Consider the following 26,735-nt stretch of genomic DNA (forward strand, 5'->3'; position numbering starts at 1 on the left):
GGGGGGCGCCAGTATGGTGTAGTGGATTGAGGGTTGGGCTGAAAATGACAAAACTGATAGTTCAAACCCACTGGCTTCTCTGAGGGAAAGAATAAATCTGCTGCTTCTGTCAAGATTCACAGTCTCAGAAACCCTAAGGAGCTGTTCCACTGGGTCCTGCTGGTCCCCGCAGAGCTGGGATGGTGCTGGGCGGTGGCAGGGTGAATGTGTTATCGGGGTGATTGTTGCTACTCCACCAAGAACCTAGAGGGGCTTTGCCAACCTGACTAGAGCAACCTTCATGCTGCGATTGCAGAGGCATGGTTTAATTAAGACAGTCACAACATTTCCCCCCAGTACTAAATAAGTGAAGGGCAGTTAACTTGAAGGCAGGTAACGTGAGCCTTAGACAAACTATTCTACTTCAACAAACAACCCAACTGCTGTGGCGGTGCTATGGCTCCAGCACCGACATGTTTACTGGGCGCAGGTACGATGTGCTTGCGGTACAAAGAATAGACCGAGAACGATCCGGGAGTCGGCCATTAATTCGCTCAATAAGTCCGTATGATCACGGTATCTGATCGGTACCAGAGACCCAGTGATGAGAACGAGATGAAGCCCACGCTCAGCAGGTGAGGAGGATCATGGGGAAAAGATCAGGAGCCTGGCAGCGGCCCTCAGAGCCATTCCGAATGGATTGGTTTGGCTGTAGAAAGAGAGGCACCTAGGACAGTGTGGAAAGGATGCCCAAAACGTGGTTGTGTGGCACTGAACAAGGAGGGGCTTGGCTGGAGCCCACAGATGGTTCTGAGCAGAAGTGGAAAAATAAAAATTGGGGTCAAAGAGTGGCCTGTTTTGATGAATAAGATGTTACATATTACACGACATCATTCATTAGCATTGCATTCTGAGATAACATAGAGAATACAATTCAGATACCAGGATACCTAAACGATGCTCTGTTCGACTTTGGGCAAAATCATCATCTGTTACTACCTCCATTTTTCAGGCCAATCTAGAGCTAAATAGTAGTTCCCCCTGCAAACTCAAAGCACAAACTGACAACAAAGAGACAAAGTTCACTAGCTGCTTACAGTGTTAGAGAAGGAAAGGGGATTTCTGAATTCATAAGAAATGGAAGGGCCTCAAAATTCCAGCTCCACCCTTTTATGTTCTGGAAGACAAAAATGCGGCCGGCCGACAGAAGACAAGGCGCATCTCACTCTCCCCTTGCATAAGCAGCAGCAGAATGGTGTTGTGAGCACACATCCCAGGGCAGCTGGGTCCATTCCAACCCTGTGTGTGCAGAGGACAACAGTGCTCACTAGGTTTGCAAGACGGTGGCCTCTGCTTCCGTTTTGTTTTCAAACCCCATGTATTCCTACAGGACATAGTTCGCTTACTACAAGACATATTTATTGAGCACTTACAATGTCCCAGGCACTGAGGTGAATTCCTGAGTTAAGTAAGATGTGGTCCCTTCTCCCAGGAGGAGCCCATAGCATGTATGGGGGCTGGGGGATCACGTTAATAGACTAGTGTAATGCAGTGCTTTCTGGGTATCCTCTAATTTTAGCCCAGTCATCTCACAGCAGCAGTGATAGGCCAGTTGCACCTCCTCTTCTGAATCCAGCTTGAATTTCTGGCAGCTCCTTGTTGACATACCACTCCAACCATGTTAATTCTCTTCAGTATAATTTTACTTGCATAAGATTTCAATGAAATTGTTTATTAATTTCCATATTTTGTTTGATTAGCTTTCTTTGTAATAGGCACAAATATGGATCTCTTCCAGTCAGCTGAGCAGGTGGCCGGCTTCCAAGTTTCTTGGCATAAAAGAATGACGGTGTCCAGCGCTGCATCAGTTGGTTAAAATGATGAGACCTTTCTTCGGAGATGTTTCTGAGTGTTTGGACTACCACCCTTTCAGACAGCATTTGAGCCCCTACCCCAGGGCTTCTCAAGCTTCCTAATGCCATGACCCTTTCATACAGTTCCTCATGTTGTGGTGACCCCCGAACCATAACATTATTTATGTTGCTACTTCATAACTGTCATTTTGCTACTGTTATGAATTGGGCAACCCCTGTGAAAGGGTCGTTCGACCCCAAAAGTGGTTGCGGTCCACAGGTTGACAAACGCTGACCTAACCATTTATACTACAGAGACTCCTTTACATATGTGTGTGTGTGTGTGTACTTTACACATATATATGTTCTTCACATATATACATATGTACATATATATTGAGTCAGCTAAGACTCACAGAGGCCCTATAGGACAGACTAGAATTGCCCCTGTGGGTTTCTGAAACTGCAATTCTTCACAGGAGTAGACAGTCTCATCTTTCTCCCTAAGAGTAGCTGGTAGATTTGAACTGCTGACCTGCGATTAGTAGCCCAACATGCACATACACACATACACACACACGCGCGCACGCGTGTGTGTGTGTGTGTGTATTTCACTGCCATCGAATTGATTCCAACTCCTAGGATCTTAAAAGGTAGAATTGTCCTCTGGGTTTCCAAGGCTGTAAATCTCAGTGAGAGCGAAAAGTCTCATCTTTGTCTCCTGGAGTGGCTAGGGAGTTCAAACTGCTGATCTTGTAGTTAGCAGCCCAACCCACAGCCTATAAACCACAGGGCTCTCTCCGTGTATCTAATGTTAAAAGTAATTTGAGACCCTTAAAATGCTATATTGTGTTTCTTATGATTTCCAACAGATAGATGAGCCGATATATTACTAAGCTACCTAATCAATGATAAGTGTTGAAAAGAAAAAAAAATGGGGAAGCCATAAAAAAATCCATGTAACTAGATAGAAGCAACATGTTTTTCTCCAGGATATTTGAGTCATTGTCTATAAGTGACTTATCCAAATTATTATAAAATATTAAAATTGTAATAAAGTAACCTATCCAGATTAGATTCTGTGACTTTAGGGGGCCTTGTCTCAATTTTAGCATGCATCAGCATCACCTGGCAGTCTAGGCAAACTTGTGAACTGCCCAATCCCATCACCAGATTTTACTTCATTTGGTTCAGGTTGGGACGTGAGTATTTGCATTCCCAAGAATCTGCTAGACGGTAGCTGATGCAACAGAAGTCATAGGACCAAAGGTTGAGAACGACTGCTTATGAAGGAGAATCTGTTGGCCTCACCCTAAGATTCAGTTGCAAGGGACACTTGGTTTGTGGAATAATAAAGCCATGCTCTCTAACTCCACAAACATTTCTGATCTTTCTTCGCAGTAAGACAGACTGTTACTTTTTCATTGCACTTCCTCTTGACTGACGTGGTGCTTTCTGGGTCTTTCTTGTGATCATGCTTTATACAGATCGCAAGGGCCCCTGCTTCCTTTCATTTCTCATAGAACGTATGTGCTAAGTGAACCCTTCATCAAACAAGAGGTGGCACGATCACGGGCACACCCGCAGAGTCGCAGTTCCAGAAGTTATCTAACATCGTCCCTTGTCCAGAAGCAAATATTTTGCTGGTGGTTTCTGTTGGAAGAGCAGTCCTTTTATTCAATGTGTACAATGTCCTGGAGAAAAGGGAAGTCAGAAAGCTGGCATGTTGTTACTCTGGGCACATTGGGACTCCAGGATTTGATTCTCCAGTCTTCTCTCTACACAGAGCAATGTGCAAAATGCCAGGGTTCCAATATTCATTTCTACCCTGATTATAATCCTTTCTTCCTAAAAACTGAAGCATATGTATATGCATATGCATGAAGTACATGAAAATTTGGAACAGAAGCTCCGCGACCTTGGACTGGCCTGTGTAGCTATTTATTCTGCTTAGAGCATTATTGAATTTTAAGGTCAAACTAATGTTTTCTCAATGCCATAAGACCAGAAGTGGGCTACTGATAGGAAAACCCTGGAGGATAAAGGTACAAGATTGTAACTATCATCAAAAGGACAAGAGGTGAGCCGAGTTTAAATTCAAGTCTCAGGGAGCTGAGACATTTCTGCTTTTTACCATCTTGCCAGATCACAATCAAAGTTACTCAATTAATTTGAGCAATTCCAGAAATGCACCATTTCTGGAGAACATGTCTGTTTACAACCTTAGTGCACACTACCCTGCAAGGCAAGACTGGGTGCTGTTCTAAGATGCTACACGAATCCATGCCCTTCACTGAAGTCCACACGCCTCAGGAAGATGGAACACTGAGAGCTGGAAACCAGGGAGAAAAATCAACCAGGAATTTAAGTTTCAGCTTAATCTTGCTGCCTCCTTCCTCCTCTCGATACTAATCTTACTCTTTTAATACCGATTCCAAGGGAGAAAGCCAGCATTTGACAACTTCTTTTTCTCTCTTCAATTGTCAGAGGTGGGATTGGCTTTCTTTGCACTGGTCAGGAAGGTATTTTAACGTTGAAGGAGGCATTATTTCTTCCCTGCCTCTCTCTTTCTCTTCCCCTAGATCAGGGGTGGGGGTGGGGGTGGGGGTGGGGCAAAGGGCAGCTCTTGTGTCATAGGTGGTTCTTTCAGTACAAAAACGTGGCTATGGAGTAAAATTGAAAATGAAAATAAAACTATCATCTTTTTGTTTATAAAATTTTAAGAGGCTATTATTCAGATAAGGGTGATTCCATTTGTTTGTAGAAATATCTTTATGGCTTTCAACTGATTTTTAAATCACTGTGAAGATCAGGTTGGCTCTCCCATCTCAAAGATTTGTCAACCCTGCCCTATGCCAAAGATCACATTGAACATGTCACTCTATCAATGCTTTGAGGGTTTAAGACTCTGTAAATCTGTCTGTTTCATTGCAAGGTACCCCCCAGGCACCCATGCACACTTTTTCAATTACGCAGATTTGCAGGATGTAGCTGTAAAATTGCTTCCAATAATTCTTTAAACTAATTTTGTATCCTTTCAGAAAACCTGAGTGCTAGGAAATTTAATAATACTAGTTAGTTCTAAAATCTTCACCTCATGATTAAAACAATTTGATGGCTTGGGTAAAACAGGATATTCATGGGCATACATGGGCACACAATGCACACAGGTAAAAAGCTCATTACATAGGATCTCTGCCTCTCTGACACAAATAAATTCCAGAGAAGACATATGACACATATATGGACCAGCACCAGACCTATAGTTATGTGAGTGGGCAATGGAAAAACAAATTCAAAAAAACCTGTTTTTTTGAATAAACAAACTTGGTTTTATTCCTATTTCATAGAGCAATAAAAGGAGAATCTGAAATTGTCTTTGAATGATAGCAGAGAAAGATCTACAATATATCTGGACTATACTCATATTGTTTTTCATTTGACAAAGTTCTATGGGCAAGACTGTTCCTTAGTATGGGTGTAGGCAAGAATCCTTATGGAAGCAATGTTTATATGACGAGGGTGACTCGCTTATTCCAACAGTCAGAATAAAGACATTTGTTAAGAAATCAAAGCACAAAAATTACATTTTCAAGTTGCTGGCTTATCATACTTTGCTGTTAGATGCCGTAGAGTCAGTTCAGACTCAGAGGAAGCCTGTGTTTGACTGAACAAGACACTGTGATCCTCACAATTGTTCTTGTGTTTAAGCCCATCGCTGCACACACTGTGACAACCCATCTCATTGAAAGCTTTCCTTTGTTTCAACGGCCCACTACTTTAACAAGCATAATGTCCTTCTCCAGGGACTGGTCTCTCTCGACAACATATCTAAAGCACGTGTGATCAAGTCTCAGCATCCTTTGCCTCTCGGGAGCACTGCGGCCCTATGTGCGTCTTCCCAGACTGATTGTCCTTTTGGCAGGCCAGGGCACTTTCAACAGTCTTCTCCAGCACCACCATTTAAATGTACCATTCGTCTACAGTCTTCCTCGTTCACTGTCCAACTTCTGAATGCAAAGGAGGCCATTGAAAATACCATGACTTCAATCAGGAGCGCCTTAGTCCTCAAAGCAGCACCCTGGCTTTACAACATTGGTGCAGCAAATTCCCCCAGTGCAAGGTGTCTATTGGTCTCGACTGCTACTGCCATGAATATTGATGGTGGATCCAATCAAGATGAAATCCTTAACAGTTTCAATCTTTTCTCTGTTTATCACGATATTACCTAGTGGCCCAAGTGTGAGGGATTTGGCCTTCTTTAAAGTGAGTTGTAATTCATGCTGAAGGCTGCCATCATGGATCTTCATTAGCAAGTGCTTCAAGTCCTCCTCACTTTCAGCAAGCATCAGTGTATTGTCTCCATATCACAGGTTGCCAATTAGCCTTCCTCAAATATTTTACTTCATGCAGTCCAGCTTCTTTGATGATTTGCTCGGCAGACAGATTGAATAACTATGGTGAGAGTATACAACCGTGATGCACACCTTTTCTGATTGTAAACCAGGCAGTATGCCCTTGGTCTTTTTGCATAACTACTTCTTAATCGATGTACAGGTTCCTCATGAGTATAATGCAGTGTTCTGGGATTCCCATTCCTCTCAAGGCTACCCATAGTTTGTTATGGTCCACACAGTCAAATTCCTGAGCACAGTCAATAAACTACAAGTATTCTCTGCTGTCAGCCAAGACCCATCTGACATCAGCAACAAATCTCTCCTTCCACATCCTCTTCTGAATCTGGCCTGAACCTCAGGCAGCTCCCTGTCAATGGACTGCTGTAACCATTGTTGGATCTTCAACAAAAATTTACTTTCATGTGATACTAATAATATTGTTCTATAATCGGAGCATTCTGTTGTGTCACCTTTCTTTGGAGTGTACACAAATGTGTATCTCTTCCAGTCAGCTGGCCAAGTAGCTGTCTTCCAAATGTCCTGGCATAGATGAGTGAGTGCCTCCAGTGCGGCACCAGCTTTTAGTACGCTTACTAGTGGTATGATTACCAAAGGATTGGGAGAATGATGGTCAATACGTTTGACATCCCAAATTGTTCTCCTAGGAATTAAAAGTTTCTTGTAAATTGCTTTTTACTTGAATGATTTTAATTACATTAAGAATGAATAAGTTAAGGCTTTAGAATACCTATATTCTGGTCTATATAAAATTTTAATTTATTTTTGTGCCACATTCTATTATATTTCTCTCAAATAGTACCTGAGGATAAAAGCAAGCATCAACTAAAATAAAGGGTCAAAAATAAGATGGGAACTATAGACATAATCTAGTTAAAGCCTTAATAAAAAACTCAAATACTTAATAAGAATCTTTAAATCAAGAGTAGATCGAATTTTAAAAACTGATCATAATATGCTATGATATTTTAAAGTTATTATAGTATTATTAGAAATATGATGGTAAGCGTGCCTCCTGTAGTATGTGGGAGAATGGAAATGTGCAAACAGATTAGGCTGTCTTCTCATGGTAGGGGACTACACGTGAGAGCCATGGTCAGTGAAGGCATTCCATAAGAAGAGACGAGGGAATTCCCAGCATTAGAATAGCCGTATGTGCAGAAGACTCACTAGACTTTGTGGTTTCCTCTAACCTCACTAATGACTGAACAAAGCCCAATACCCCTGAGACTATTTATCAATGAATTCCCTAAAGGAGAGAGAAACATAGCCTTGGATGGTGAAAATACCTGAAAAGAAGGAAGCTAAATATGGTTGCCGACCACCTTGTATGAGAAGGAGAGATGGAAAAAGTGATGCACACTTATATCCAAATGCTTTCTTTTAGCGCCAGTTATACTCACATTGATTTCTTTTTTCTTTTTCTTTTTTTACATTTATAGTTCAGGTAGTTTTATATACTTGAAAAGCATTTTTGATAACTACCCTTAAAAACAGACCCAAACTTACACTTGAACTTTAATATTTTCATAAATCTTAAATTATTTTAATATATTAAAAAGGAAAAACAAATAAATTAGAGGTCCATGAAAGTGCTTAAATTCCAAAGGTGGTTCAAATAATATTTACTCAGTAATAAATCACTTTGAAAGTAACTTAGATTTGTATTTGTCCCTCTTACGTAGTTCATATATTCCAAGAATAGTGTATTTTTAATTGAATCTCTTTATTAAAACTTTCTTCCCATAGAAAAATGCCAACAGTAATATCTCCTTTTTTTCTTCTCACATATTCAACCAAAATGCAGTCATAAATTTGGAAATAGTTGAACACCAGAAAGGTCTGTCATACACCAGGCACATATGAAAAATGAAATCCTAATGAGATACGCAAATACTTTATACTTAATTACCCTTCAAATAATCAGAAAAATAAACCTTATCATTCAAAGGGTAGTTAAATTGTAAAGGTATTTGCATATTTCATTAGGGTTTGAGATCCTCATGTGAGATCGCCACTCTTTTCTCTCTTGGTTAGAGTTCCAAAGATGTGCTTTTTCAGCATTGCATTGCCACTGAACTATTGAGCTCTGGTTGTTTTTAATCAGTACATCTTTACAGATAAAATACAGTAATTTGTTTTCTAAAGTGTGATTACTGTACAAATATCTTTTTTAAAAAAGAAGACATCGATTTGCTCTGACTTACTTCTTTCTCAGCATCTTCTAGTTTCTTTTTCTTACTCTCGGGCATTAAGTCATCCAACCAGCTAAGTTCCCGTTTGGTAAATAAGAAGTCCATCAACTTCCTTACAAATACCAGCGCTAACACCTAAAGCAAATAAGGAAAAAGTTTAAAACCTAGAAAATACAGGAATGGGATACGTAAGGGGTTTCATTTGCAGGGGGCTGAAATCAAGGTAGATCAGGGCTGAGATGAAATACTGAAGTGTGCGCACACACAGCACCTGAACTTGCTTTCATTCCCTGTCGTCCTCATCACCTCAGAAGAATGGCTCTGAACTGATGCAATACAGAAATCATGGGGAGAAGCTTAAATTTTTTTTAATCTATAAAATATGTTTGAATATTTCCTTAAAACATGTGGCTAACATGTTGTGTTATATTATAAGCCTATTCTTATCCATGCTGATAAATTTCATTTTTTTATAATTTTAATAAATTAACCACATTTCTGTAGTATTTAAAAGGAGATATTTAACAAATTTAATTGCAAGAATAATTCTAACTTTTCAGTTTTTTAACATATCTTTCATGTTAAATCTCGAAAGTTTACACTTTTCCATCCAACTTTAATTAATTTAAACTACTACCAATATTCAGAATTCTAAAAACACAAAACCCATATGCACCAAGGAAATCATAGGAAATCTCAAGGCCCACCTTAGCCACTAGGTTTAGTCACCAAAATTTACACCAAGGTTTCCAATAATTGTTCAAAGTGACTCTACTGTTCCAATCCCAGTTGATGTGTTTCCAAAAGGTATAGAACACTACAGAGAAAATGAGTTGGCTTAGAAGCCCCTTACCATCATGGGGAAGACAATAGCAGCTCTGGACACTTTGATTATCCACAACAGGCCGAGGCAGCTCATCTGAATAATTGTGAAGAGATGTACTTTTCGAAGAGGTACATGCCGTAGGTATATAAAATCGGGCTGGTGTTTTGCAGGCATCCAAAAGAGCCTTATTCTGTCAAAGAACTGCAAAATAATAGCATTAAGTCATTTTTTTAGAGTAGTACACAGAGAAGCAGGAAAAGTAAGTGTCTACGGTGGTCCAAAATGTTTGGTTTACAGGACACATCTGAATCACACACTTCAGTTGGTATCTAGGCATTAGGACAATAGGATTACTATGCTTACAGTCTGCAATAGCATGATTTTGGCTTGATAAAGCCCCACATGTTTTTGCATGGAGACATGTTGTAATCTAGAAAAGTTTAAAAATTATTAAAGTTAATATTAACATTGCTAGAGAGAGTAGAGCCCTGAGAGACAAAACATAATCATCATCTTCTTTTTGTTACATTCTAATCTCATTCTTTAGGAGCCCTCGTGGCACAGAGGTTACGAGTTGGGCCTCAATCTGTATGGTTGGCAGTTCTAAACTACCAGCCACTCTGTGGGGGAAAGACTGAGCTTTCTAATCCCGTAAACAGTTAGTCTGGGAAACCCACAGGGGTCACTACGAGTCAGCATCAACTCAATGGCACTGAGAGCGAGTGATCACATCCCTTATCTGCTCCTTAAAAATCAGGGCTTCCTACCTTTCCATTCTGTTTCAATCCTGGCAAGTTCATCCACACCCGGGGCTTGAACTTCCCAGAACCAGTCTGATTTCTAGACCCACCATCAGCTGTTGTGGAGCATGCTTTGACCTCCTTATTTTAACTCTGCTGTTTTGACCTTCCCAGTTTGATGCCAACAGTTTTTGATATATGTAGGCTTTACAAATGCAAGCATCTTCATCGTAAACCATACAAATTTAACCTAGATTCATTTTTGTTAAGAACATAGTTTCCCTGGCAATTTTTGTTAAATCAATTTAATTTCTTGATTATTTTCATTCTAATGGCTATATGATCAAATCCTTTAAATATTTTTAAATTTCAGTTTGGTAGAATGCTTTTAATCCTAATCAATTATGTTTCTGTTTGAGTTTTACCATAAAGATCGTTTCATTATTCTCATATGATATAATATTGTTATAGCTTTGGCTTTGAGAACATTTTTACCTCGCAAATCAAATTATACTGATCAAATTAAGGTTTTATACATTAATTTTTCACGAAAAGCTTTGCTTTCTCCTGTTTATTACTTACTAACAAATCATACTGTATGGTAGCTTTATTTTAGATAGATCCTTTCGTCTAATTTTTAGGCCAATTTTTATCATTGTAAAGGTGATTTAGAAAAAGCTTATTTCAATAGCTGTCAGTTCTGTTTTGTGCTATTTCTAGGGTAATATCCATTATGTATTTTTACAAGGGTAATTTTAGATTTTTTTCTTAGCTAATCTATAATAAAACAGAGCAATTTTCATCCAGTATTTCAAAACTACTCTGTAATGTAGAGCAGTGGAGTGAAAACATCCTGCTGCATCATCACCTCCTTACAGGTACAGGAGGAATCTCGAACCCCGAACAAAGCCCTGTTCTCCTGTGTTCCCTGCCTTCGGACATGGCAGGGCCACCTTTACGCACACCTGCTCTCGAGGCATAGACACCTTGTGCTTTCACATCACTCACACCGTCTAACGGTATTCACTGGAAACCTGCCACGCAGCATTGTGCGCTCGTGATCCGTTCCAGCTCATCTGCAAAGCTCAAACTCCCTGTCATCAGGTCAATATCACTCATGGTGTCCTGACAGGACAGAGGACTGTCCCTGTGGGCTTCTCCAACTGTAGCTCTTTATTGGGGGTAGAAAACCACATCCTTCTCTCGTGGAAGAGCTAATGTTTTTTCGTGGGTTTTTTTTTTTCATTTTACATCATTTTGCTGGGGCCCATACAACTCTCATCACAATCCATCCATCCATTGTATGTCAAGCACATCTGTACATCTGTCGCCATCATCATTCTCAAAACATTTGCTTTCTAATTGAGCCCTTGGTATCAGCTCCTCATTTTTACCCCTCCTGCCCCGCTCCCCATGCCCTCACGAACCCTTGATAATTTATAAATTATGATGATTTTGTCATATCTTACACTGTCCGATGTCTCCCTTCACCCACTTTCCTGTTGTCCATCCCCCAGGGTGGAGGTTATATGTAGATCCTTATAATCAGTTCCCCCTTTCTACCCCACCCTCCCTCCACCCTCCTGGTATCGCCACTCTCAGCACTGGTCCTGAAGGGATCATCTGTCCTGGGTTCCCTGTGCTTCCGGTTCCTATTGCACCAGTGTACATCCTCCGGTCCTGCTATTGGTTTTCAACTGTGGTAAGCAAACTTGAGGTGAGCAGCCCCACATGAAAGCACCATCCATGTGTGCATAGTGACACACTACATACCCAGAGTCGAACTTCCCCGAAGGGTTCAAGTCTGCAGTGTTGACGGAAGCTGATTGCCAGTGTAAACCACATCCTAGGCTCACATCTCTCCAGATCACTCATCTCTATATCATTACGTCTTCTCCTTTTTCTCTCTTAAATACCGTAGGTCTTAAAACTAGAAGTTACTAAACAGGCAAACTAAACCTACTCAGTGCAGGATAGAAGCCAAACTTGAGGGGAAAAATAAAATCCCCAGGTTACAATGGACTATTTCAGTTTCTACAGCACCATTTTTTCCCCATGCCTCCATTTGTGGAGTTATGTCCTGGCAAAGGTGCACTTCAATACGTGGGTGCTTCGATTGTTGCTGTTTAAATGGCACGTTTGCTTTACTTTAGATTCCTAAGGTGTTGGAATGAATATAGGTATGACTACATGTATGAATAAAGAAATCGCCTTGGTGAGGGCACTGCGAGCTGGTTTTGTTTTCTTTTCATTGTTTTCCTTTCCTGCCTATATTTCACAGGAAGAGGCCTAGATAGTAAGTTGCTGGCTTGTTATTGTTGTTGTTTAATACTTCCAGACCACCAGGTAACATAAAAATTCCTTTAACAGCGGGTGCTACAAATTAGCATGTTCCTCAAACTGTTGTTCTCAGCACATTCACTTATTACTACTCAAGTCTTAAGAACCATGACAAATGTACCAGAATCTGAACCTTGCATGTTTAATGTTATTTTGTTCTACTATTAATATCCCAGTTTTCTCATCCAGTTAGCCACATTCCAAGAAGGACTTTCAACCGCCGCTTTCATCTTTACTCACGGATTTCTCCGTGTGAGACCCTGCCCCCCGGTGAGACCCTGTTTCCTGTTTTATTTGTTCTTATTTAAACCTCATTATACGTATCTCCTGGGTCTTTGATAATGTTTTCTTCAATTTTCACTTGAAAGATTCACACCACAAATAATTCCAAAACTTGACATTTTTTGTTTAATTCTAAACCTCATGGGTTTAAAATCATTTGAGTGGAATTAGAGAGGAAAATCTGTTGAAATCTATCAAAATGATATTAGTTTATTTCTTAAACTTCTGCTGTTGTATTTATGTCAGCCTGGGGCCTGATAATAAATACTTTTCACTTAGAGATGAAATTCGTACTCGTGGAACTTTTGCCAGTGGCAAAAAAACAAAAACACAAACCTCCTAAAAATAAAAACCCCAGCAACACAGCAAAACAAATAAACAAAAGCTCGACAGCATTTGCTCTTATTTGCCTTACCACACAGATTTTATCAACATGTACATTCATACCTGTAATTTTAAGTGAGAAAATTCAGTATAACATAAGTGAAATTTAAACACGTAATGCCTTCGAGCATTTTCCTATCTCAAGTTATTGTGCCCTGTGACAGGATGAACAGCCATCCTACGAATTGGGGTGTTTCAAATGATTAAAGTCTTAATAATGACTTTACATTGAAGTCTTTCTGCAGCCTTGGGACCCTGTATTATCCTAAGGCCTAAGCTATTTTCCTCTTCTGAAAGCAGAAGCTGGTTCGTCATTCATTCAGGAAAAGGGAGCCTGTGTTACTTGACCCACAGTCAGGTGACTTCTTTGCTATGTTTTTGCATAGCAATGGTCTAACTGTGGCACAGGAAAAGCTGTGAGTCATACTTTCCTTTTGGTAAACAAACTATACAATAAATAAGCCTCAAAAATTGGTCTATTATTCCACATCATGTAAATTTGTAAAACAAGATTATTCTGAGACTGACTTAGGTAGGCATTGCCTCAGAAATAAGCCAGGGCAGGCATGTCACAGTCCTCTGTAAACATGCAGAACACACTTGTGGGGGTTTAAAATAGGTCCACACATTCTTTGATTCTACCTTCTTTTGATTTCAAGATGAGCTTAGTGACTCATTTCTAACATTTAGTAAAAACGGTGCAGGTGATGGTGTATGATTTAGGGACTCGGCCAAAAGGCACTTGACTTCATTCTCTTTCGGTCTCTCTCAGATTACTCACTCTGGGGAAAGCTTCCTGGCACGTGGTGAGGATGCTCTGGCAGCCCATGGAGAGACCCTCGTGGGAAACCATCCTGAGGCTTCATACCAATAGCCAGAGAGAAACTGTGGTCTTCTGGTCATAGCTTTGGGCGTGAGCCTTGGGTCTTTCGGCCCTAGGGAAGACTTCAGATGACTGCAGCTCTTACAAACATTTTCAAGTCATGGGAACATTAAGCCGGAATCACCTGTCTAAGCTGTTCTCAAATTGCTGGCTGACAGAAACAGTGATGTAATCCATGTTTCTTGTTTTTAGTCATGGAGTTTCAGAAAAATGTGTTATGCAGCAATAGAAAACGAACATAGTTCCTGTATTTATTTAACCGGGACTTATTTAAATAATGTATAAGACTTCTCTAATCGTTTGCAAGCTGTAAAAGCTTTGCTTTTTAACTTTACAAATGATTCTATAATCCTAATTGTAACACTAGAGACATGAAAGGAAAACCACCCAGAACATTATGAACGTATGATTCCCATTTACCTACCTTCGCCTCTGTTCCAGTCAGCACTCGTGCTGTTGGTACTGTAAGGTTCTACTGTGCCGGTTCCGACCCTCAGTGAGCCATGTGGCCCAGAAAGAAGCGCCCCCTGGTCTTGTGCCACCCTCACAATTGTTGTATCTGAGCCCCTGCCTGCAGCCATTGTGTCAATCCATCGTGTAAAGGGTCTCTCTCTTGTTTGCTGCCCTCCCAGTTTTCCAAGTGCCCATACTCTTGACTGCATCACCTCTGGAAGCTACAACTGTTCTGTGTTGCCTGACCCCTTTATATTAGATCATAGGTATGTTTGCCATGTTATTCTTATTATAATAATTATCAGTATTCAGGGATGTAGCATAGATGCTAGCTACTGGATTTCTGGGCTGATTCTAATATTTTTATAGTATGTAGTACAATGAACATTTTTCTGCCTAGAGCTTTTCTATTTTCATAAATAAATGTTCATAAACATAATTACAGCATTAAAGATAAATATTTGAATAAACAAGTATTTTATTTTTATTTCTAATAAGGCTATAAAACTCCATACTCATACAATTTTAATAACTACGGCAAAAAAGTACCCTAAAATCTTGAATCATGAAAAATAAAATCATAAATCTTATTTTTTAAAAGAGGACCCTGCTTCAAACTTTTTAATTTTTATCAAGTTACCCACTTTGGAGAAATGTAATTGTTGTCTAAAAGCTTCTCTCTCAGATGATGCAATTCCCTTCGCTATATATGGCTTAAGCTTCTTCGACCTTAAGACAGGTCATCACAGGAGTGCCAATATCATTACAACTCACCTGGATTCCCTTTAGAGACGAAGCACCCATGTAGAGAAACACTCCATACAGCACTGGCATGGGAATAAACTGTAAAAGAAGAAATGGAGAAAAGTCATAAATTATTCTCACGGGTAATGTTATCAGGCGGTTTTTCACTTACCTAAATAAAAACAGAAACAAAAATAATAATACATTTAAAAGTCAGTAACAGAGCAGAGTCAAAAGACGCATGCAAATCCTAGCTCTAGGGCTTTTTAACTGTGTTCACTTATGTAAATTACTTAAACTCTGTGTCTTAGCGTCTCAGTCTCTAAGAATGGATGGTAATAATTAGGTTGTTATGAGTATTACACAGGTCAAAACCTATTTTTTAAAACACCCACTATGGAATAAACATTGGAATAAATATTAACAAATAGTATTATTATACCACTTTTAAGACAATCTGAGTTTTGTTGCAAAATAGTAATATATTTTAAGTAAAGCTTAAAATGAAGCTAGCATTTAGATATTGTTCCCACATCATCCCAGATATTTGCAAGCATGTGGAGTGTTGCATTTTTCACTCTCTATTGGAATAACTCAACACCATCCTATCACTGTCTGAAAATTAGTGATTTAATACAGAAATTAAATCTTGAAAAGCACTGCTGATTAAATAGTTCAATTAGAGTTTTCAAGTTACGGACAAGTAAAATGAGTTATTTAAAATGTAATCCCCACACCTTGTAAATATCTGCCAAAACTACATGACAAAATAATTACACGTTAACACTCTTCAAAATGAGTTCAATTATTTTGAGTGTGACAAAATAAGTGTCTGCAATGATATTGTCCTTGCAAACTGCATCTATGACCATGGATATAACTGTTCCCAGCATGGCACCACTATCTTACACTAAGTTATATTAATTTCAGATATGTCTGTCCACTGACATGAAAATGGAAACTTTATTTTGGGTAAGTCGGCCGTGAATTCAGATCACAAGTCTGTCAGAAATAATGAATGACTTTTTCCCATAGCTTAATTGCAAATTCAAAATTATGATAATAATTTTACACATCTAAATTTTACTTTGTCAGGCTAAGTCTTTATATATATAAGGACGCTACAATATTAGACAGACCCCCACCTCTTAAATTTAAAAAAGGAGCCCTGGTGGTACAGTGCTTAAGTGCTTGGCCGCTAACCAAAAGGTTGTCAGTTCAAACCCACCAACAGCAGTCAGACTTCATAAAGATTAAAGCCTTGGACACCCAATGGGGCAGTTCTACTCAAACCCACAGGGTTTGGGTTTGCATAAGTTAAAACGAATTATATAAGCGTAGTAAAGAAAAATCACCTTCAGAATATGCCACATAATATTTACAAATAGATTGCTGGGTACAAATGAACTTCCACAGATCATAATAAATATATTTGATCCTCTTTGAGTTCATAAAGGCAAAGTCAATTACCTTTAGAATACTGGTCATAAAAACCGATGAGCCCATCAGAACAAAAATCATCAGCCCGGTAACTCTTTGTTCTCGAATGCCGAGAAATTTGGGTTGTTCTCCTGGAGCTGAGCATTCTGATTCCAGTTTTAGGCTGTTGACATGTGTGATGGAGAGGACAGTGGCCGCCACAAACCAGGGTAGGCCCATGAGGGAGCACACCCCAAGCATGACAGCCACCATCAGGAGATCCAGATGGTACCCACAGCCTTTCTGTGCAGAGAGAGAGAGAAAGGAGGGTCTCAGAGGAGCACATCCCGGAGCAGGAAGCATAGAAAGAGACCTTGATCCAACTCACAGAAAAACGTGTTTGGTTTTTAATGAATAGAAAAGAGATAACGTCTTTAGTCTTATGCATTGTTCGCTAAAATGAACCATAAATGCAAAAAGGTAACAGTCTCCAAATATATAACCTACTTGAAGAAAAGTTATAAACACAGGTGTTACTAGAACAATGGCATTATTATGCGTTTCATTTTCATTGAGTCTATTCCAATCATAGATACTTGTATAGGTTCAATGCATGCCCGAGTGTGACATTTACTTTCATTCAACTCCCATTGGATATGACAAGTCATGATCAAAGGCAGGGGGCCTTCAAAAAATCTCACATTGTCTTTTAATTCCATGTTTCCAGAAACGCTTCGAAGCCCCCTCTGGTCACCGTTTCATTAAGTGGGCAACTTAATTCACAACTGATTCACCTATCCACTCATCCATTAATTCTTGCAATTTAGTCGTTAAAATATATATATAATTCAAAAGTAAAGAGTGAGAGCCTGAGTTGTAAAAAGTAGAAAAAATAACATTTTCAGGGTAATAGCATCCCCTCCCTGCTAAAGTTAGAAAGCTAGTTTTGAAAAATACAAATATATAATAATTTTTTAAAACACCATTTCCCTCTGATTGTGTTTTGCAACAATGGAGCATCTTGATTGAATGCAAATGAAGGAAAGTAAACCATTCTGGCAATTTCACTAATTAATCAGCATTCTTCCTCTTGTCTCACATTTAAATGTCTTTTAAAACTTGGACTTTGTAACCAAATTACTAGCTAGTATGCATGCCAGCCAAAGGGAAGTGTCCCTTTGTCAGAGAGAGAACTCTGTACCTTCTAACATATTTTTTGTAGATTTTTTTTTCTCAAATAAAGACAGAACCAGAGTTTTTCTTCTCACATCCATCCGCGAATCATGGAAAATGGACATATGGGAGGAAAGAGAGCATAGCAACAGGTGATCCGACACAGACCCCACTGAAACCAACATGCAGCAAGACAAGAGGCCAGCCAAGAGGACCATCTGATGCCCAGATGCCACTGCTGAAAAAAGTCATTTCAGAGCTTGGCAGCAATTTCCTGCATCTGTCAAGTTAACCACATAAAAGACTATAGATTGACATGAAGAACCGGGCTGACAAAGAGGGCAAAAAAGAACATATCAAATGCCATAATCATCGAGAGAAAGTGGTGCCAAATGAATGTGGCAAATGCATTCATTTACTCAAACGATCTGAGATTGTATTGCTGTTTATTAAAAATGATGTCAAAAGAAGCTTGAACTGTCTACAGAAACATGCGGAAAAGCCCATAGTTGTATTTTTAGAGAAACTTTTTTCCCTATAAAATAATCTCTCTTTCCCCCACCCTCCCTCCTCTCCCTCTCCCTCTGTCTCCACTCTTAGAGACGGCACTTAGTAGAAAAGATACATGTGTTCCTGTTTCTCGAAGGCTTCAGTTAGTCTACACGGATTCCATTTCTAAAGAGCACAAAGTGGTCAGGTGAGGAAGACCCTCCACAAGACACAGTGGCTGCGAGCCCGGGCTCCCCCAGCGCTGATGGTGAGCTTGGGGGACGACCTGGCTGGGTTTCTTTCCTTCTGCTGTACACAGGGTTTGTATGGGTTGGGACCAACTCGGGGACACCTTAGAATATGCATGTCTACCTACATTTTTATCGATGCCATCCATGATATATCTGATCTTTCCGTTCTCAGGTCGTCTCATTTGAAACTTTTCTCCCTCTTGTAAGACCCAAAGGCATAGGATGTTAAAGCTAGCTGATTTTGAATTCTTTCATTCTGAAGGTGGAGCGTAGAAGTCACTTAGCCTCCGTATCTCAACACAGCTTCATCGTGTAAGTAGTACATACTCATTAAACAATAAAACAGATATTTCATTGGCAAGAAACATCCTCTAAAATGAAACCAATGGCTAGTTCTGGGAATATCGGGGGGGGGGGGCTCCAAAGAGTTTGTACAAGGAGCTCTGGTGGCGTAGTGGTTTCGCGTGGGGCTGCTAACCGCAATGTGAGCGGTTTGAAACCACCAGGGGCCCTGCAGAAGACAGACGGTGCTTTCCACTCTCGTAAAGAGTTCCCGGACAGTTCTACCGACTCGATGACAGTAAGTTTGTGGATTACTGGAATTAAATGATAACGGAGCGTGTGACCCACTGTTCAACCTGGCCGGCCTTGCAGGAGGCCCCCAGCTGTATTGTGGGGGTAGGTTTGAGGATGACCGGGGCTCCCCCATGCATGGCGCCTTCCCACCCTACGGCCTCCAAGTCCAGAATCACTATGAGCCGGGTAAAGGCAAGCACAAATACAGCAGGGCTGGGTCTAGCTCCTGAGCAGGGTAGCCGACATCCAGGTTATCCTTCGCCACAAGCACAGGGGTAGCAAAATCGCAGAAGCATTTTTAAGGAGCACGATGCCACCAGCAAAGCCTCCCTTCAAGCGTATCCTGACCTTGGACTTCGTGTGGAGGTTTATGATTAAGCCAACAAACATTCTGTGGATCATGCAGTTAACGTGCTCAGGTGAGACCCAACCAGTCTGAGGTTCAAGTGCATCACAATAGGCCTAAAGGCATACATCCAAAATAGCATCCATTGAAAATCCCGAGATTACAGTTCAATTCCGACTTTCACGGCATTACCAAGGTAGCTTACCCAATGAGCAAGCCACGCACAGGTTTACCTCAGTTTACTTAGTAATCTGTGGTGCCCAAGTTGTGCTTATTTGCTAACCTGTTTGCTAGAGATCGGTAGGTGACACAAATGCACATATATTCACCTTGCTTACTAAGTGGGCGCTCCATCCCATCAGGGGTTGTATATTTGAAATGAGCCTTTATTCTAATGAAAGGCACTGTGTGATTGAGAGAAAAACAGATGCTGGCCAATCCTAGAGCAAAATCATTGATATGGTTTAAAAATTGTTCATTGCAGATTTAAAAACAAACCCGTGCTTACTTTACTTATGGAGTAACCTGGCACCGGGTCACCAGGAGTCAGAAACAGCAAATGGTGTTTTGGTTTCTGATTAAATCTAAGTCTCAAGAAGTTAAGTAACAAAAAAGAAAGAGAAACTTTTGGCTACATATTACTTAATTTATTTAAGAAAAAAGTCAAGTAATACAGTCTTGAGCTACTTTTATTTTTCATTGTTCTAGATGACAAATTTGCTAGTTCAACATTTCTTCAGGCGTACCTCAAATTACCGTGTGGCAAAAATATCAAATGGCTTCATTCTGCATTTAATTCTATAAATATAAGCACTTGAAAGAACCGCTTAAAAATAGTTCATTATACTTTAGATATTCTGCACCATACATAAAGGGGGAGATAGGGTATATTTGTATATAGTGTGTTTCCAAATGCATCCCTTGGAAGCATTGTGAGTGCCAAAGGCCTAATGTAGGTTTATGAAGAATAAGGAGCAAGGACTATGTGATCTATAAGGTTGAGAGAGTTAGAAAGAACAAGAAGAAAGATTAGCCAAAACTCTATAATCACTCTCCTCGAATCTCCATTTATTTACAGATTGTGTTCAAATATTATTCCATTAATATGGAGAAAATATACTGCTGAGTCTTTTAACTGGTAGTCTTCACATAGAGCATTTTGCAGTCAGTGGCATTTCTGCCTAGCTTACAGGAGCCCTGGTGTGGCACAATGGCTATGTATTGGGCTGCTAACTCTAAGGTCAGCAATTCAAAACCACCAGCCTCTCCTCTGGAGAAAGACAGGACTTCTACTCCCATCAAGAGTTACAGTCTCACAAATTCACTAGGCATTGTTGAGAATGCAGGGGGTCAGAGCAGAGAGCCCAAACACCCTCTGTAGACAATAGGACATCCCCTCACAGAAGGGTCACAAGGAAGGGACGAGTTAACCAGGGCACAATATAGCACTGTTGAAACACACAATATTCCTCTGGTTCCCTGAGGCTTCCTCACCCCCACACTATCCTGCCTTTCAGTTCTGGCTAGACCAGAGCATGTACACAGGTACAGATAAGAGCTCATGACACACACAGAAACCAGGTTAGACAAACCACTGAGGAACAGAAATGGGAGTGGCAATACCAGGAGTGTAGGGGGAAGGTGGGGAAATGAGGGGAGGAAGGGGAAACTGAGTGCAATGATAGAAGCATAATCACACCACACCAAACCACACTACATCTCAACAGAAACTATAGGGGAAGGGAGACAGCAATCTGTGTAAGATATGAAAATAATAATAATTTAAAATTTATCAAGGGGTCACAAGGTGGAGAGGGGAGGAGGGAGGGAAAAAAGAGGAGCTGATACCAAGGGCTCAAACAGAAAGTGAATATTTAGAAAAATAATAATGGAAACATATGTACAAATATGCTTGATACAATGGATGTATGGATTGTTATAAGAGTTGTAAGAGCCTCAAATAAAATGATCGTTTAAGAAAAGAAGAAGGAAAAAGAACTCACGAGGGACATTCTATCCTGTCTATGGGGTCACCATGCATAAGTATCAACTCGGCAGCAATAACTTGTGTTTTGTTTTATTTTGTTTTACAAGCTTTAAAAAATCCCATTGAAAGGTGAGCTTACTTTCTTGATTAAACAGGAGTTATTTATTCAATTTTTTTAGAATTGGGGGCTCGTATAATTCGTATCACAATCCTTCCATCCATCCATTGTGTCAAGCACGTATGTACATTTGTTGCCCTCATCATTCTCAAAACATTTGCCTTCCACTTTAGCCCCTAATATCAGTTGCTCGTTTTCTCCTCCCTCTTCCCTTCCCCTCCCCCATGAACCCTTCATAATTCATAACTTATTATAGTTTTGTCATAAGTTACACTGTCCAATGCCGCCCCAACCCACCCTCTTCTCTGCTGTCCCTCCCCCAGGGAGGAGGCAATACTTAGATTCTTGTAATCGGTTCCCTCTTTCTACCCCACATTCCCTTCACCCTCCAGGCCTCGCCCCTCTCACCACTGGTCCTGAAGGAGTCATCTGGCCTGGATTCCCTGTGTTTCAAGTTGCTATCTGTACCAATGTACAACCACTGGCGTGGATCTGCATGTGACTCCTCAGCTCCAGGGCTCTGGCTCCATCAGCCTCTCTCCATGTGACTTGTCAACAGCAACGTATTTCAAGGAGTAAGTGTGTGTCCCGCTTCCAGTGAGTTACTTCTCTCCTTAGCGCCTCAAAATGAGGTCATCAAGCTGAGATCTGATTGACAGGCTAAACTCCACCCCTTTGCGCTTAAGTTTCAAATTGACACCAGATTATGTAACTACCATAGGCCGATAACCACAAGATCTGCAGTTCAAAACCACCAGCTGTTCCTTGAGATAAAGATGAGGCAGTCTGCTCCTGTAAAGATTTTGTCCCAGAACCCCTAGTGGGGTCCCTATTAGTTGAAATCTACTAGAAGGCAGTGATTTGATTTCTTTAGTGTCATCCAATTAAATATATATATTCATTGAAAATTATAGTAAAGATTTATATTGTTGGTGTGGGATGATTGCCATGGTAGGTTTATTATGTAAAAATTACTATAAGAATGATATGTAGTACAAAATATTTACTTGGCATATATAAAAATATTAAGTGTTATATCTAGATAATAAAATTATAATTATTTTTCACATTTCTCTTTTAAGTATCATATAGTAGTTCTTAATCTGAAATGTAGAGATGCTTTTAATTTGAAATATATAAACTGATACCTGGGACAAATGTTTTCCTACTCTTTACAAAGGAGTAGAGTAATGAAATAGTCAACAAAGTGTTTGAACTTGTTTTGTAGATCTACCTAAATTAATATGCAATTTTAATAATAATAAACATTTTAAAGATATCTTAAAATCAAATACGATTTTTAGATTATTGATATTAAATAAGTTGGGCATCAGAATCCCTTGTTCTGAGGTCTGTAGACAACACAACAACTCCACTCCAGAATATTCTAGTTCAGGAGTTTTCTGGACCTAACAATATTGGCTTGTGAGAGTCAATTGCCCATTTTTCTTTTTACAAATTGATGTCCCATTGGTTGCTTGATACCAGCCATGCTGTGAGTGTTCACAATACAGAAAACAAACAATATAAACCAAGGTCTTTTTCTTTCCCCTCAGAGAGCTGGTAAAACATTCACTAGCACTCCATTGATCTAGCTCCTATGACCCCTCGTGATATTTTGGTAAAATATACCTGACTTTATGAGATATTTTTATAAAATATATCCTTATTAATTAACATTTTATTTGGCAAAACCCACATTTGAATCGAATGAACTTTCAAAATGGTTTTTTAACCAGTAAGTTACTTTCTCCAAAAAAAATGAAGCATGTTCCAAGCGTTAAGATAAATACACATATACCTAGTGTGTATACAGCATTTCTCCTTAGCAAGATTCATTAAGCTTTATTAAGATTAAAATAGTTTATGATATTTTCTGTTGATGATGACAGCTGTAATCTGTTGGTCCATAAAAGTAATACAACCTTTTGAAATTTATATCACTACAATATCTCATCAGATAATTTAATCACATAGTATTCAACCTTCCTAACACATTTACAATCTTATAATGCATGATTTCCATGGGTTTAACCATTTCCGCCCCTAGAGTTTAAATCTTATAATGCATGATTTTCATGGTCTTCACCATTTTTCCCCTAGAGTTTGACACTAGCTGACAATTATCTCTGGTGGCATAGTGGTTATGCTTTGGGCTGCGATCCACAAGGTCAGCAGTTTAAAACCATCAGCTGCTCCATGGAAGAAAGATGAGGCTTTCCACTCCTGTAAATGGTTACAGTCTTGGAAAGTCACAAGCCCACTTGTATTCTGTCCTGCTCCATGGAAGAAAGATGAGGCTTTCTACTCCTGTAAATGGTTACAGTCTTGGAAAGGCACAGGCCCACTTCTACTCTGTCCTATAGGGCCACTCTGAGTCAGTGTTAACATGATGTTAACATGACAAGTTTGGTTTGGCTTTGAGAACAAAACAAAACAAGGAACAGTATATGCGATTAGAAGCTTTGGTCTAGATGATTCTTAACCATTTAATAATTTTACTGAATTATTTTGCATATTCCTAAAAGTAATAGTGTTCATATTACATAGGTTAGACAAATTGCACTAGAGAACACCATTGTTGTTCATAGTCGCAAAATGGCAAAATCAGAATATAATATACAAGAATATAACATATAGTCTGATTTAGGTCTCATTTTGTGAAAACAACAAGTCAATGGAATAGGCGATCAATCTCCTAACACAGTGTCCTTGCACTCACTCACATGTATGACCAGGCATTGATGTTACAGGTATTATAAGCAGAAGAGTAGTTGAAGAAGATGAGAAACATCTGAAGAAGTGATTTGTTTCAATAGTGACTGCTCCCGAATAGACATCCTTGAGTCAATTGAATAAAGGAATCTTGTTGATGAAAGATACATTTTTAAGGGTCTAGGTCACCAGAATACATCGTAATTTCATTAAAACATAAAAACATGGTAAAGAATGTTAGACTTTTGTCAATGCTTTTTATTTTATGCCTTAAATGTAAGGTCACAGACTTTGATGTCTTAAATGAAAGGGGTCAACTGAGCGGTACAAACAAAGAAATAAATTATTTTAAGCACATTGTATAAAGCTATCTTGATTAGATAATAGAAATTATGAACCTAAAATATGATTTAATATTTCACAGTTTGAATACAGAATAGAGGCAAAAGTCAATATGAATTGGTATCAGAATGATTTGTATGACTATGGATGTTAAATGTACCTTTAGCTTATGCTCCTTTCTGTTGATGATGACAGCTGTAATCTGTTGGTCCATAAAAATGAGAATAGTACAAAGCAAAGCTGGAATAATAGCAGCTATTATTGTCCACCATGGATTTGGACCTAAAGGTGTCACAAACCAGCCACGATCATCTCTGGTAGGCTGTGAAAAACGAAAGAATGTCCATAGTGATTAGCCAAATCAATGAATACTTAATTAAATGAAATCTTATGGATGCTACGAGAAACTGCTGAGTGGGCTATACTCACTAACTTAATACTCAGAAAGCATTCATAACTGTTCCATGCGTCACTCTAAGCCATTTAACCATTTTAATGAATTTAATCTTTACAACATCTGAAAGAAAGTGATACAGGTGAGGAAGCTGAAGATGGGAAAGGGTCTATCAGTACCCAAGGTCACATATGTAGTTAGTAACGTGGTCAAAATTCTACTCCAAACCGGTTTACAGCTGTAATGTATTTCCAGCTCTATTTACTGTGTAGCACTGCCTCATTATAAAATGAAATCAACAGAATGCATTTCTCTCAGTCTCAACAGGCTTCCATGTCTTTCAGAAACATTGTCTATAAATATTCCAACTAAGAGGGGGAGAGTTCACAAGAAATGTTTTCAAGCACTCTCTAGGTTTGTTTCTTTGGTTGTTATTTATTTTAAATATTACATCAAAATTTTAGGGATCCATGGTCATTTTATTTACTACTTTGCTAATCTCTAGTCCTCATATTTTCAAGGACTGGGATTACAGACATTGACAGTGGAGATTAGATTTTAGAGAGTTGGACAGTAAGTGCTGTGGTCAGTTCACCTTGAAGACACTTGGTACTTGTAGTTTTGGAGATGGAATCCCGATGGCATAGTCAATTAGAACCATACAAAGAATCGTCAGAAAGACAGCAAAGTCACTCACTATCGACCGAACCTAGAAATAATAAAAACAGTTGTCACTTGGAGGAGCTATAAATAGTGATGAGTACTCAGGAACCTAGTCTAGAGTCACACGTTATAAACACTTTCTGACATAACATCACAATATTATATTTTATGCATACTATAATATTACCATTAGCTCTGTCAGAACCTGAACATATATTTATATAGCTATGTCATTAAGACTGCTACACACTCCAACTTTTCCAGAATGAAGCTGTAATGGTGATTGTGTTCTTTTAAGCACTGATTTAAAAAGCTAAGTAGGTCAGGAAATTTTAGAACATAAGGAGCCCTGGTGGCATAGTGTGTTATGCATTGGGCTGCTAACTGCAATGTCTATAGTTCAAAACCACCAACCCATCCACAGGAGAAAAATGAGGCTTTCTTCTCCCATAAAGAGTTCCAGTCTTGGAAGCACACAAGGGCAGTGCTGCCCTGCCCTACAGCATCTCTATGTGTCAGAATGGACTTGGTGGCAGCGAGTTTGGGTTTTAGTTTAGAACATAGAAAAGTTCAATGGCTGAATTTTAGAGCTCCTTTAAATATAGACATATGTACTTGTAGTGGCTGTGCAGCTTATTACAGAATAAATGTACAGCAATAAGAATCAGAAGATTGTCACGTCATGAATATTTTAACACAATAAACTCAAAGAACCATAAAATACCATTACCTATTTGTATTAAAGAAGTAATGTTGAACTTATTTTATATAACAACAGAGTGGGTAAATTCCAGCATTATTCTGGGCAAGCCTGTTTTGAAAGCCATTTTTCCATTAGAGAGTCATCTTTGAGCAAATCTCCTTCCACGGTTATCAACAAGATATAGTTTTTACTAGGATGCTTTTATCACACACACATAAACAATAATCATTTCCATTTACCAAAGCCCACTAATTTTGTGTTAATCAAATTCAGGTTTCGGTCAAAAGAAACGAATCTTACACTTCGTCTGGGAAGGAGGAGAAAAAAACAGAAACCGTCCATGATAGAAACAGTTCTTAAAATATTCCCCCAGAGTGGGCAAAGGGAGACAGCGGATGAGGATATGAAAATGATAATAATTTATAATTTATCAGGGGTCCATGAAAGTGGGAGGGTGAGGAAGGG

General features: G+C 39.3%; 1 protein-coding gene across 5 annotated transcripts in view; it reads right to left on the minus strand.

Annotated features, from left to right (window-relative positions):
• The window catches only part of LOC101650336 (sodium-driven chloride bicarbonate exchanger), a 114,925-nt gene that overhangs the window by 8,136 nt on the left and 80,054 nt on the right, over positions 1 to 26,735 (minus strand). For all 5 annotated transcript variants that reach the window (XM_045298832.1, XM_045298841.1, XM_004703919.2 and 2 more), the window contains 6 exons: positions 25,500 to 25,613; positions 24,671 to 24,832; positions 16,565 to 16,816; positions 15,125 to 15,193; positions 9,296 to 9,469; positions 8,455 to 8,577 (listed from right to left, as the gene is read on the minus strand). In XM_045298832.1, coding sequence (XP_045154767.1) covers positions 8,455 to 8,577; positions 9,296 to 9,469; positions 15,125 to 15,193; positions 16,565 to 16,816; positions 24,671 to 24,832; positions 25,500 to 25,613 — 894 coding nt within the window. The remainder of the gene's footprint in view (positions 1 to 8,454; positions 8,578 to 9,295; positions 9,470 to 15,124; positions 15,194 to 16,564; positions 16,817 to 24,670; positions 24,833 to 25,499; positions 25,614 to 26,735) is intronic.

The sequence above is a fragment of the Echinops telfairi genome, unplaced genomic scaffold (genome assembly GCF_000313985.2).
Source record: "Echinops telfairi isolate 266 unplaced genomic scaffold, ASM31398v2 ScPeMD7_4;HRSCAF=17, whole genome shotgun sequence".
NCBI lineage: Eukaryota > Metazoa > Chordata > Mammalia > Afrosoricida > Tenrecidae > Echinops > Echinops telfairi.